The sequence below is a fragment of the Dermochelys coriacea genome, chromosome 2 (assembly GCF_009764565.3).
Source record: "Dermochelys coriacea isolate rDerCor1 chromosome 2, rDerCor1.pri.v4, whole genome shotgun sequence".
Taxonomy (NCBI): domain Eukaryota; kingdom Metazoa; phylum Chordata; order Testudines; family Dermochelyidae; genus Dermochelys; species Dermochelys coriacea.
This window is the reverse complement of record NC_050069.1, coordinates 170,592,338-170,605,029: the sequence shown is the minus strand read 5'-3', so window position 1 is coordinate 170,605,029 and position 12,692 is coordinate 170,592,338. Positions and strand designations below refer to the sequence as shown.

At 40.9% G+C, this 12,692-nt stretch overlaps 1 protein-coding gene across 2 annotated transcripts in view; it reads left to right on the top strand.

Annotated features, from left to right (window-relative positions):
- ADCY1 (adenylate cyclase 1) overlaps positions 1-12,692 on the top strand; it is a 226,402-nt gene that overhangs the window by 174,493 nt on the left and 39,217 nt on the right. For both annotated transcript variants that reach the window (XM_038392725.2, XM_038392728.2), the window contains exons 10-12: positions 360-457; positions 6,990-7,074; positions 10,569-10,658. In XM_038392725.2, coding sequence (XP_038248653.1) covers positions 360-457; positions 6,990-7,074; positions 10,569-10,658 — 273 coding nt within the window. The remainder of the gene's footprint in view (positions 1-359; positions 458-6,989; positions 7,075-10,568; positions 10,659-12,692) is intronic.

Below are 12,692 nucleotides of genomic sequence, written 5' to 3'. Positions count from 1 at the left end.
TATTCTTTATTATAGTTTCAACCAGTTTGCCTGATACTGAAGTCAAGTTTACAGGCCTGTAATTGCAGGGATCATCTCTGGAGCCCTTTTTAAAAATTGGCATCACATTAGCTATCCTCCAGTCATTTGGTACAGAAGCTGATTTAAATGATAGATTACAGCCTACAGTTAGTTCTGCAATTTCACATTTAAAGATCTTTTCTGGGTGTGAATTAAAACATGTTCATTCCAACGTTTGTAAATATGTGGAGATATAGGCGCACACTCTATTTTAAACCATGGTTGTTCCTAGTTTAGAGTCAGAAAATATGGTATAGATGCCTCACTAACTGTCTTTATGCATCTCCTCTCATTCACAGTACCACCAGCTTCAGGATGAATACTTCACCAGTGCTGTAGTTCTTTCACTAATTCTGGCTGCCTTATTTGGCCTTGTCTACCTTCTAATAATCCCACAGTAAGTATCTCTTGCTATTTAAATTCAAAGCACGTTATTTTCAAGGATCTTGTACACAGATTCCAACATTAGCTGCTCTGGAGCAAGAACTGAAGCACATATTATTAGCATCAGTTTACTAGATCTTGTAACTAAGCAGGGAAAATGAGACCCCAAACAACAAAAGGCATTTGAAAGGATATTTTGAAAGTATACAGACAAGGTTGGTAAACTTTGAATCCAATGGTAAAACAATGTATCCAAACTCCAGCCTTGTCCCTTCCACCTGTCTATAAAATCACCATATAATTATTTGTAGCTGGCTTGTTTCAAAACAAATGCTTCAGTGCTCATCTTTGGGTTTTTTTCACATTGCCAGCATCTTACCTCTGATGCTCAACCCCTTTAATAACGAACAAGTAAAGTATGCATGCAGAAGAAGAATACAATAGAAACTTGCTAAATGGGACATTGCTTAGCCCTGCAACTGAGAACTCTCACACACAAAATGTTGATCTCTTCCCAATCCTCTGCAAAGGTTTACTAGTGGAGCAGCACTGGAGTAAGGTCTCATATTACTAATACTTTTAACTTTTAGAATATTTACTAGTTTTCTATGAAGTCTAATCATAAGTATTTAAAACTAAGCTGCACTTGAGAAATTACAGAGCCAGGAATATTTTGTGATGCAGTATCATTGTCTTTTGATTGTACGTTTGCTTATTGGCTAATTCATATAATTCAGTAATTAGCACTGAGTCACGTGAATTGGTTCTAACTGGTAAAGAAGCAGACATCAAGTGTCAAGTTTCCAAGGATTTATTATAGTCAGCAAGTGGGGGAAATTACTTTTTAGAGTTTTGTTGTTGTTTTTTAATTTGCTGACAATATCCTTTTTAGGGTGGGATCTTCAGAAGCACTCAATATTAGGCTAACTCTGTTCCCATCCAAGTCATTAGGACTTTGATGTGAATAGAGGTAGGCCATGGCTAAAAATCCCACTGTCATGGAGTGGCTGGCCCCTGCAATTGAAGTAGGTCTGTGCAAGAGCAGGTGTTCCCAGTTGGGCCAATTAAGGGGGCAGGGCTGCATCTGAGGTTCTAAATGATTAGAGGAAGAGTTCCAGTGCAGGGCTGGTTGTGAGAACAGAACTAGCAGAGCGAGAGCAAGAGCAAGAGCGAGAGCTAGAGCTAGCTAGCTAGCTAAAGGAAGCAGGCGTGGCAGGACTGCCAGAGTCCCCTGGGATGCCAAGCAATGAGAGCCTGAGATGTGAAGGGTGAGGTGAGAAACTGTGCTTTTGGCTGGCGGTTAAGTTTGGACAATAAAATCTTACCTGAAAGAGACTGTGGGTGTGAGTGAGCCATTAGTAAACTGGGGAGAAACCCTGCCTTATGACACCCACCCTTAACTCTTCATTCAGTGATTCTCTACTAAATTTTCCTGGTAGTTTAAACTAAATTGTAGTTTAAGAAGGTTCTGTAATACGAAAGTTTGAGCCATGTGTTTGTTGTTGAAATAATAATAATACTTTAAAGGGTTATGGCATCTTTCCTGTGTGGATTTCAAAGCCAATTACAAAACTCAGGGAATTAACCCCCAACGGGCCTCCTGAAGTAGGCAAAACATAGTTAGGAATTGCTTCACTTACCTTCAAGGTAAAGCCCAGCAGCAGCATATAAAAGTTCAGGACAGGAAGTGGCAAAGTATAGCAGATGCAGTTGAAACTTGAGAATGAACTTAAGGGGACAAAAAAATATGGTAATAGGAAATTGACTCTTGTAAAAAGGGGCATAGTTATTTAGTGATCATCTGGTCAGGCCGTCAGGTTAACATCTAATCTGACAGACCACCAGCTGATCAGCACTACTGAACACCATGCTGTTGCACTGGTTAATTACTGATTTAGACAGGAAAGTTGCACTTCCCAAATAACTAGTACCACTCTCTGCAGGATCCACTGGACGGGTTCTTGAACAGTGTTTCTTCTGAGTACTGATTTAGGCAGTTCCTTTGAAGGTTGTGACAAAATCACAGCCCACATATTCCAAAACTTGGAAAAAGCAAATTCTTGCTAGGAAAGTCCTGATCTCCCTTGCCCACAACTCTTTTGACTTGGAAATACTATTTAAATTGCCGAAAGCCGCATATGGTGATGAAAGAGATTCTTGTCAATAGAGACAAAGACAGTCAGGAAGGATGTAGGTCATGTTATTGCAACAGGACTGAAAATATAGCAAAGCAACAAAAAGCTTGACGACTCAAACAGGAGAAATATTCCCAGAGGGAACATGCAATCACAACAACAAAATCCTTCACATTATTTCTCCGTGTTAAAAGCCAGACTCTGGTCAGTCATTGCATGAGCACATAAAGGGGAAGGAGCCTTTGCTCACTGTGCTGTCAATAAAGGTTTGTGACATTCCTCAGGGTACAATCTGGACTGTTGGGCAGCTGTGCCCCCTCAGTTCTCTGCTCTCGAACAGCCTCCAGCATATAAATTTACCCCCAGTTATACAGCAAGAATGCTTCAATCAGCCAGTCTGCCACCCTTGAAATATACAGCATAGTGACACCAGCAAATTCCCAGTCCCTGACTTTCCCCCAGAATGTGTGTCTTGTACTATCCAGCACAGTACAAAGTCATATAAAGTCTGTCATTTCATTAATAGAAATTAATATGCACAAATCTTGTTATCTCAAATGGAGTTTCCTCAACACAACACACACTGGCTTAGTTAAAAACAATAAACAAGTTTATTAACTACAAAAGATAGATTTTTATGTGATTACAAGTAATGAGGCATAAAGGTCAGAATTTGGTTACAAGAAAATATCGGTAAAACACAACACAAAGGTAAGAGTGAATTCAAAGCAGCAGATCTCTGTCACCACATGGTCTAGCAGTTTTGATTTTGATTTTGGTTAACACCCAATGGAGGTGTTAGTTTGCCTTTTGTCCCTAAGGAATTGCTTTGTGCCTACTTTTCTAAACTTTGAACATGTCTTATACAGTAGAATTGAATAACTTTACGTACTGTGTTGCCACACACATTTTATCTGGACAGTAATGTTCAGCAGATTATGAGTTTTCAAATGATACCTCACAAGGCATACTTTGAACCAAATTTATCAAAGTCTTATGGAAAAGGTGAACATAGGGATACAGACCATCACAAGGCTCTGTCACTTTCACAGTCCTTGTGATCAACTGAGCTAAAGGACTGCAGAGACCAAGTGGTGCTTGCCTCCCCAAAAGGAGTGGGGGAAGGTTAGGCCATGATCCTGTCTTCCTATGCTAGCCTACTATGGAGGAGACTGTATGCTTCACCCCCTTCTGGGGTGATGCAGCAGATGCGCCCCTCCTAGCTAAGGTGGTATGAGGCTGTACCACACACAAGTCAGTGCCTTAAAAGCATGATAGCACCTGCATTCTACTAGTATTATTAATATTTATATTGCGGGAGCACCTACAGGCCAGTCAGGTCATGGATGTCACAATTTAGGGCAACTGTACCTGTGTTCCCCTTCCGTGGTCCAGCAAGGGCACCCAGTCTTAGGCTCCTGGCTCATCAGCCATCATCTGTTTTGGATGAAGACGTGCATCTCTCTCTTTCTCCTGACTGGATTGTTTCCAGGTTGCACAGTTCCTTGCCTACACTGTGAATTCCCGAGCAGGTCAGAATGCTTCAGCAAGCCTGTTTTGCCTTCTCCTCAGAAGCTATAACCAGCATAATTACCCATAGTTAAGTTACCACACAGCTCTTTCTAAACAAGCACATTTATTCTTAAGGTAAAAGCATTAGAGAGAAAACATATTACAAGCAATAAAAGAATATACACGCATGCTAATAAGGTTACCAGAGATCATCCCAACTCCAGCATGGGCTCTCGCAGGTGAACAGTTCTTTTAACCCCCCACTGTTTTTTTTTTCTGTGGTTACAAGTTTAGAGCATGTTTTCCTCAGAACAAGAATACCCCATGAATATGTCAAGTCCTTCCAACACTTCCCAGGAATGATTTGGGTCCTCCCTTGGACAGAAGATTTTGTCCACTTGTTGAATCAGAAAGCAAGTCCTGAGTCAGTGTAAACTCAGGCTATTTATCCAAAAGTCCTTTCTTCCTGTGTTGGTCTCTAGAAAATCCAGTGAATGTGAGCCTCGCCTGGTGGTGGTACCTCTTGAAAGCTGTTACAGCTTGAGTGAATTTGCCTAATCCCCTCCCTGCCCACTTCTTAGTTTCTGGAGATTGGTGGTTTCCCCCATCCATGGAAATACTTACAATCTTTGGCCCCCAAAGATATGTTGCAGGAAAAGGCAATATCTGTCACAACGGCCCCATTGTCCAAGGCTCTGTACAATCACATAGCAAACAGTAATTCCTGTCCTAAAGAAGTTACCCCTAGCTAGAGTCTCACACAGTTTTAAAAAAAGTCTCAGTAGTGCTGCAGGACTTCTCTAAATTTTAAATCAGGGATATTTATTGGGATCATATAGTGACTTGGAAAAATTCCACTGTAAAGCAGTCACTCTCTTCTTCTTGCACTATTGGATTTTAAAACTCTATAAGAGCAAGAACTTTTTGGTAGTAACAGTAAAGAGCACAGACATAGACACAATGGCCTATAAAAAAGTTAAGCCACTTATATGCTCCCGCAATCCTGGGGTTTACCGAGGGCTAGCCTGGCCCATGTATAAATTAGCACACCTGCATGTATGCTGTAATTTATGCCTGGTTAGCCACATACCCAAGCGACTAGTCCAGCAGACAAGGATCCTCAAGGTGTAGGAATGCCTGGCCATATCCCCTTTCTCCTAGCCTCATATCCTGCTTTGGGGGCTGAAAGGAAATTTGATACAGGAGTTACTGTAGCGACTGTGCAGTACCCAATTTTTTCTCTATGCATGGGGAATTCTCAGGGTTGAGATCTGTTAAATTTCTGGTTGCTTTGCATGGAGTAGCTGAAATGGAGCAGCTAAGATCTGATTGAATAAGTGATCGAGTGGACAAACCTCTAATCTTTATAACTCTTCTTTCTCTCACAAAGAATTAAAGAGAGAGGAACTGTGATAACCACTGTATATCAGCCAAGCCCAGGGGTCAACACCACCATGTTGCACGACGGACACTTGACAAAATTATTGGACTTAGTGATGGACATTGGCAGGGGGCGGGAGGGGGCTCTGGGTTAAGGCAGGAGGTTGGGGTGTGGGAGGGAGTACAGGCTCTGGGCTGGGGATACAGGTTCTGGGGTAGGGCCAGAAATGGGTTCAGGGTGCAGGAGCCGGCTCCGGGGTGAGGCAGGGGGTTGGGGTTGCAGGCTCTGGTGTGGAACTGGGGATGAGGGATTTGGGGTGCAGAAGGGGGCTCCGAGCTGAGGCTGAAGAGTTCAGAGTGTGGGAGGGGGCTCCGGGCTGGGGCAGGGGTTTGGGGTATGGGAGAATGAGTGCTCCAGCTGGGGGTCCAGGCTCTGGGGTGGGGCTAAGGATGAGGGATTTGGGGTATAGGAGGGTGCTCTGGGCTGGGACTAAGGGGTTCAGAGAGTGGGAGGGGGATCAGGGCGGGGGGGGCCATGGGGGGTGCAGGCTTCGTGCAGCGCTTACCTCTAGCAGCTCCTGGAAGCAGCAGCATGTCCCACGCTCCAGCTCCTGCGTGCTGCCTTGTCCACAGGTGCCGCCCCCATGGCTCCCATTAGCCGTGGTTCCCGGCCAATGGGTGGGGAGCCGTGGAGTCAGTGCTTGGGGAGGGGCGACAGAGGCAGCGTGCAGAGCCTCTTGGATGTGCCTCTGACAGCAACAAAATGGATGAGGAGCCACTTGTGGGGAGGTTCACCTCAGGCAGCTCCCCACAAGCGGCTCCCCGTCCCTGCTGTTGCTGGTGGAGGCACAGCCAGGGAGCTCTGCAGGCACGCTGCCTTCGTCTGCAGGCGCTCTCCCCCCATAGTTCGTGGCCAATGGGCTGGGAGCCGCGGAGTCAGTGGCCGGGGAAGGAGGGAGGACGGAGACAGCATGCAGAACTGCCTGGCTGCACCTCTGCCAGCAACAGCAGGGACGGGGAGCCACTTCTGAGGAGTTGCCCCCACGGACCTCAAAATGTTTATCTTGGACACTTGTGTCTATTTACGCACATGTTACCGACCCCTAGCCAAGCCCTGAAGGCTAAGTAATTGGGAGAAACTCTTTATTTATAAGGGACATAGTGCAGGATATCCTGTATTAACCTGCAATTAAAAATAATATAAACCCCTGAGACGTAATACAGCTGAGGCTCTGAGATTGTGTGATCCCCTTACTAGGTTCCTGATAGATACTATATAAAAAAAGTTATTGAATTGTCATTCTTGAGAATTTCACTAAAGGATTTCAGGCAGCACAATAGGAAGAAGGTTTAAAAAAAAAAGTGAAAACTCCCTCTGTGTCTGTCAGTTTTACATGGGGGGAAAAATCCCACATGCATTGCTCTGATCCATCAAATGGCCTTAGAAAAACACCAATCCAGCTAGCTCAGATATACTCTTTAGTTGCATTGCTTTACTTCTATATTTTTTTCTTCTAGGAGTACCCTAGTCCTTGTCCTCCTGGTGTTCTGCATATGCTTCCTAGTGGCTTGTATTATGTATCTACATGTCACACGAGTACAAGTAAGTGATCTGAGTCTTCGTGATACCTTTTCCTTCAGGAGTTTTATTTGGTGGTAGTTATTTGGAACCTGGTAACACCTATGTGCACTTCATAGCATGATGTAATCTGTGTAATTTTCTAACCTGCCTAATTTGTAGCAAAGCAATGCATTAGAAACTCCAAACAGAACCAACAAATCTGGGGCTGGCTAACTTTTTAAAGATATTTCTTTCCCTCTCCTAGACATGTTTTTGAGCAGATTTTCAAAATGGTAATAAAGCAGAAGGACATTCTGCACACTGTCGAAGGAGAAAATCAGAGCAGGGATCTGCAGAGACTAATTTTTGTGGTGAAAGAAGTCCTCACTGGATTAGTCATCATTTGGTATTCTCAGATAAAGAGCTGGAGAAAATACCCACACAATTAATCAGCTCTGCTGATTTGTTTTAAATTAAGAAAAATGCCCTTTGGTTAGAGGAGAGGAATTGTTTTCTTGGAAACATAAATAGTTTAATTAGCAGAGTATCTGGTAAAAAGCAAATCTTTATTTTCAAACATATACAATTATTTGGGAGTAATTTTGTTAGTCTCTTTTGTTTTGAAAAGGCACAGTAGTTCATACTCATGCAGTTTGTAGGAAATCGTTCCCATTATTAAGGCTAATTCTGAGGCTAATGTAAACTTAAGATATGTTCCTGCTGTTGTTAAAGTAAATGACAGCCCCTATAAGGGTGTTTATCACTTCACTGGATTGAACTCTATATCTGAAAACAGAGAAGTAGACAATTCCATATATAACATCAGCAATTGTCTAGAGAAGCAGCTTAGCCTTGTTTGTGGAGTGTGGGATTGGAAGCCAGGAACTCCTGTATTCTAATTCGGGCTATGGCACACTCTCTTGCTGTATGACATTGGACAAGTCACTCAACTTCACTGTGCCTCAGTTTCTCACATATAAAATGGAAAAAATAATAATACAGGTATTTACCAACCTTGTTAGGGAATCTGGGAGTGATTAATTAATTAATTACTATACAGTGGTCCTGAAAATAAATGTCAATAAAGGCAATGACATGCAAAAACCTATGTTAATATAGTGGTTGCAATATTAAAATCATAAGAAAAAGGCAAGAAATGTAAAAGTTTAAGTGAAACTTTTAACTTGACCAAGTCTTACATGCATTACTTAAACTTGGTTTTTCTAGTTAAATTTGTTGCTTATTTAATTATGCTTCATACCGTATGTAAACCATAAAATGTACAGGATATACAATGTGGCAAGATTGAGGTTGGAACCTTTTGTTACTTGTTTGTCATTTTAATTATGCAACATTATCACTGTACTAACAGAATATTCTGCATTTCATTATTGCTGTTACTGCTTTTGTGAAGAACAAGGAAATTATCCTTGAATTACTTCCACTGCAAACTGCATCGTTCACTATACAATGAAAAAATGTTTCCTGTGATACGATGGGATTATAGTTATCCTTTGTTGTGTTAGGTACTGAATCACATCACCTGTGTAAGATGCCATATTGGACTTTGTTCCCAGCTATGAATTCTGTCCCCTGCTGCACTTTGTAGTATTTTCACAATGCTGACCCTTTCCCCTTGTTGTGACACAGTAGATTTTCAACACTTTGTTCTCATAGTGGACAATGTGTGAAGATACTGTGTTTACATCCCAGATGGTCTATCGTATTTTAATGATATCGACAGATAATCAAATTGATTCCTGGTGTAACTTTATTGCACTCACTAGGGATCAGTTTATTGCATTCTGTTTTAAACATGTTGTTTATAGCAATCAACTGTTGATATTACAATAATGGTTTCTCTTGTTACATCCATGTGGGTTTTATCCCTTGGTTCACATCGAAGCCAGGATGTATTTCAAGATCACATAATACACACTGAGATTTGTTTTGCTCTATTGGTGTAATTAATTAGCCACAGAATTGGTATTCCTGTTTTTTGCAATATAAATGAGTACAGTCCACCTGCAATCACCAGCCATACATTCTGTCACTGCCATGCATAGGGGTGACATAAATCCAGTGAGTCCATGTCTCCACATGTGAAAGGGAGAGCAGGAGTTCCAGTGCATGATACCTGTTCCTACAGAAGCCCTTTTGTAGTACCCTGCAGTGAGGTGTATATGGTATTTTCTCTGTTCCTCATGCAGTTAGGAGGCTACCATGTGTAAGCCAGTTGAACTGGGAAGACTCATTAATCTCCAGTTGGCCTAGCCACCATTAGAGGGGGAACCATCCTCAGCTTCAGTATCTACCCATTTCAATTCCCAGTACAGGCCAGTACTTGTAACCTGTGGATGAATCAGCAGCAACTCGGATCAAACATGGGACATCTGAATCTTTAATAGATGGCCCTCTATTGCCTGAGCCAAAAGATGCACTTCTCTTAGCCAAAGCTGTAGCAGGCTCATTAATCTTAGATGGCCTAGCCACCACTAGAGGGGGACAGAGTGCCACACCAAGCAAGCAGGGCTTACATATGTTTACTAACAGGCATACAAAAATTGGTTCTCCCTCATTGTCACTGGCCTAAGCCAAATCAAGTCCAGGTGGGGCTAAGCACTTTCCTTCTCTTAGAAGTACACTGATTTTCCCCCACTGAAACTCTTGTGTCTTCTAGGTCTTGGTCCTGCTCCCGTTCAAGTTATTAGGTGGGAAAATGTTGACTTGAATGGTGCAGGATCAAGCCCCTAGCTATAGTAAATGTGCCACTCATTTGCAAGCCAAGGGGATAAGGAAGCAAGCAGCTCCCCATGGGACCAAAGTAAATCAGTATAACTCAACCCAGCATGAGTGCACAAACTGTTATCCTCCCTTTTCAACCTTCTACCCCAGAACTTCGTTTATATTGAGGGCTAGTGCTCAGATACTCAGATGAACTTGAATGATGAGAGAGGGATGCTCAAGACTCTGCCTTCATTAACCATCTTTGCTCCATACTGCTTTTCCTAGTCTGACAAATTAGATTACTTTTTTAAACATGGGCTCTACTAATTAAAACTCAACTGGCGTTCACTGTTACTGAAATAGCACTACAAAATTCTGTGCGGTATGTATGGTCTGGAATCTTGGGTTGCTGTCTGCAACTAACAGTTTCCAAACGATACAGTTATAATGTTTGTTTGTTTTCGTTTCTTCACATGTACAGAATAGAATGCTAATTTGAGCATTTTGATTTGTTGTATTTATTGTGAACAGAAATCCTATTAATAAAATGAAAGCCAATTTTAATTATAGGGAGAAATAACTTACAAATCTGTTTCCTTTTTGTTACAGAAAATACGACGGTCCTTAAAATATTCGTGCACATTTCTTATTTTATGATTATCATTTTGTAATTTACAGTACAGGCAGAATTCACATATCTATTCCCTATTTTTATTTGACATCCTATCCTTGTAAACAATAACATATCCATTTTTTACATTATTTGGATTTAAAATATACTTATTTTACAATCTTTTTTTCTCCTTCAGTGTTTTCCAGGGTGCCTGACAATACAAATTCGAACCATTTTGTGTATTTTTATTGTGATCTTAATTTACTCTGTGGCTCAAGGGTGCGTGGTGAGTATACAACTATAAGCCAAGTATATAAAGTTTAACATTAAGTTTAAGAACGATCTGTTATAGATCGCATTTAGTCCCCCACTTCATCCCATTTTCTTTCTCTCTCATGCACAAAATATGTAAATATATTAATAAAGTATATATAGCAATGTGGTATAATTTAAAGGCTATATTCGTTATGAGTAGTGGAAGCCACTAGTAAGCTATATAGTTTATTCCAAATTAGTGCCACAATAATCTTCATATCAAACCACACCATCATATGTTCTGCATATGTCACATACTTTACAGAAGAATTATGTTTGAAATGTTCAGTATTGGACCAGAGACCAAATGAACATCTGATATTTTGTGACTTGTCAGAGAATCCACACTTTCAAATGGAATAACACATTTATTTCTATACCTGATAGACCGTGAGAGATCAGATCTTGAAATCACGACAGTATTATGTAATGAAAGGAGGTATATAAATATCTTGGTCATAATATCCATCTATCTCTTAGGCCTGTGTAATTGCTCTGGTATAGAGTTATAGGTGTTCAGCACTTCTGAAAATCAGGCCGCTTTTATTAAGTGCTTAAATGGGGATTTAGGATCCCAGGTTTGAAAATGTGGACACAAATATATATAAAAAGCAAGAGAAATAACACTGGGCCTGATCCAGATCCCACTGAAGCCAAAGAGAGTCTTGCCATTAACGTAATTAGGCTTTGAATATATTACAAGATGGCTGATGCTGTCAGTTAAATGTGGTGTGTCACAATATGGCATTCTGGAACTAAAAGCCAAGCTAGAGAAGCAGAGTGGTGCAGCAGAGGCTAGAAGCTCTGTATTTCTAAGTTCTGTTCCTGGCTCCTCCATTAAATTGATGTCTGACCTTGGGCAAGTCACATGACTTCTCTGCGACTCAGTTTCCTAACCTCTGAAATTGACATAGTAATATCTACCTTTCCACTTCACAGAAGTGTTGTGAGGGTTGATTACCTACTGTTTATAAAGCATTTAAAGATGTATAGTGCCAAGTATTATGGATACCTTTTATGGCTTAAAAAAAAAGATTTGACTCCTCACAGGCATCCTCCCTCCCCAAGAGGTATTTAGATATCTGCAGGAAAATTAGGTATTTGAATAACCTAAATCACTACTTTCACATCCTGCTATTTGGCTACTCCCTAAAGTAGAATAACAATTGCAAACGACACAGACTTTCTCACAGAAATTACAGTGCTGTTCCAAGAAGTGCCACCAGGAATTTAATCCCATCCTGATATAAGAATATCTACTTGTATTTGTATATATCTGTAAGCATTTCTGAAGCAGCTATTACACACCACCTTAAATCTTCAATGTATTTAATAAAAGGCTCACTTCTCCGTCCCCTTCAAAATAAATATTACCCCTGTTTTGCACATGAGGAAAGTGAGATACAGAAATTATGATGTCCAGGGCCACAAAGCAAGTCAATGGAAGAGTGGGGGCTAAAACTCAAAGAGTCCTGACCTCCCCAATCCTCTGTTTCTTTCACTACACCATGCTGCATCTCACATCTGTAGCTTTACACTTTAGTGTAGCAATAACTTGTAACCTTTCAAACGTTATGGGGAGCTGCTTAATCAGTAGAATAAGTTCCTGCAAAACACCCTCTAGAATTGTTCACAATCAGATAGATGTTGAGGTTTCACCCTAGGTAGTTACAGAGCAGTTGGTGTTTTCCTAAATGAGTTGCGTATCATCTACAAACTCTTGTGTGTTCCTAAGTTTCGAAATGTTGGCTGCTCTGTAGTGCAAGTGACATTTTTAATTAAGCTGTTGAACAAAATTGTGTTCAATTTTTTGTTTCCCTCTTTCTGATTTTGTATCACAATATTAGCTAAGAAGTATTTATCTCATAGTCTCATCTTCTGAAATGATTGCAACTGCCTATAAAATGTACTGCTTCATCACCTTTCAGACAATCACTGATTTTATGGCACACTATAAAATTTCATTATCGGTGGTTAATATTTGTTTAGAAGACTATAATAGGTT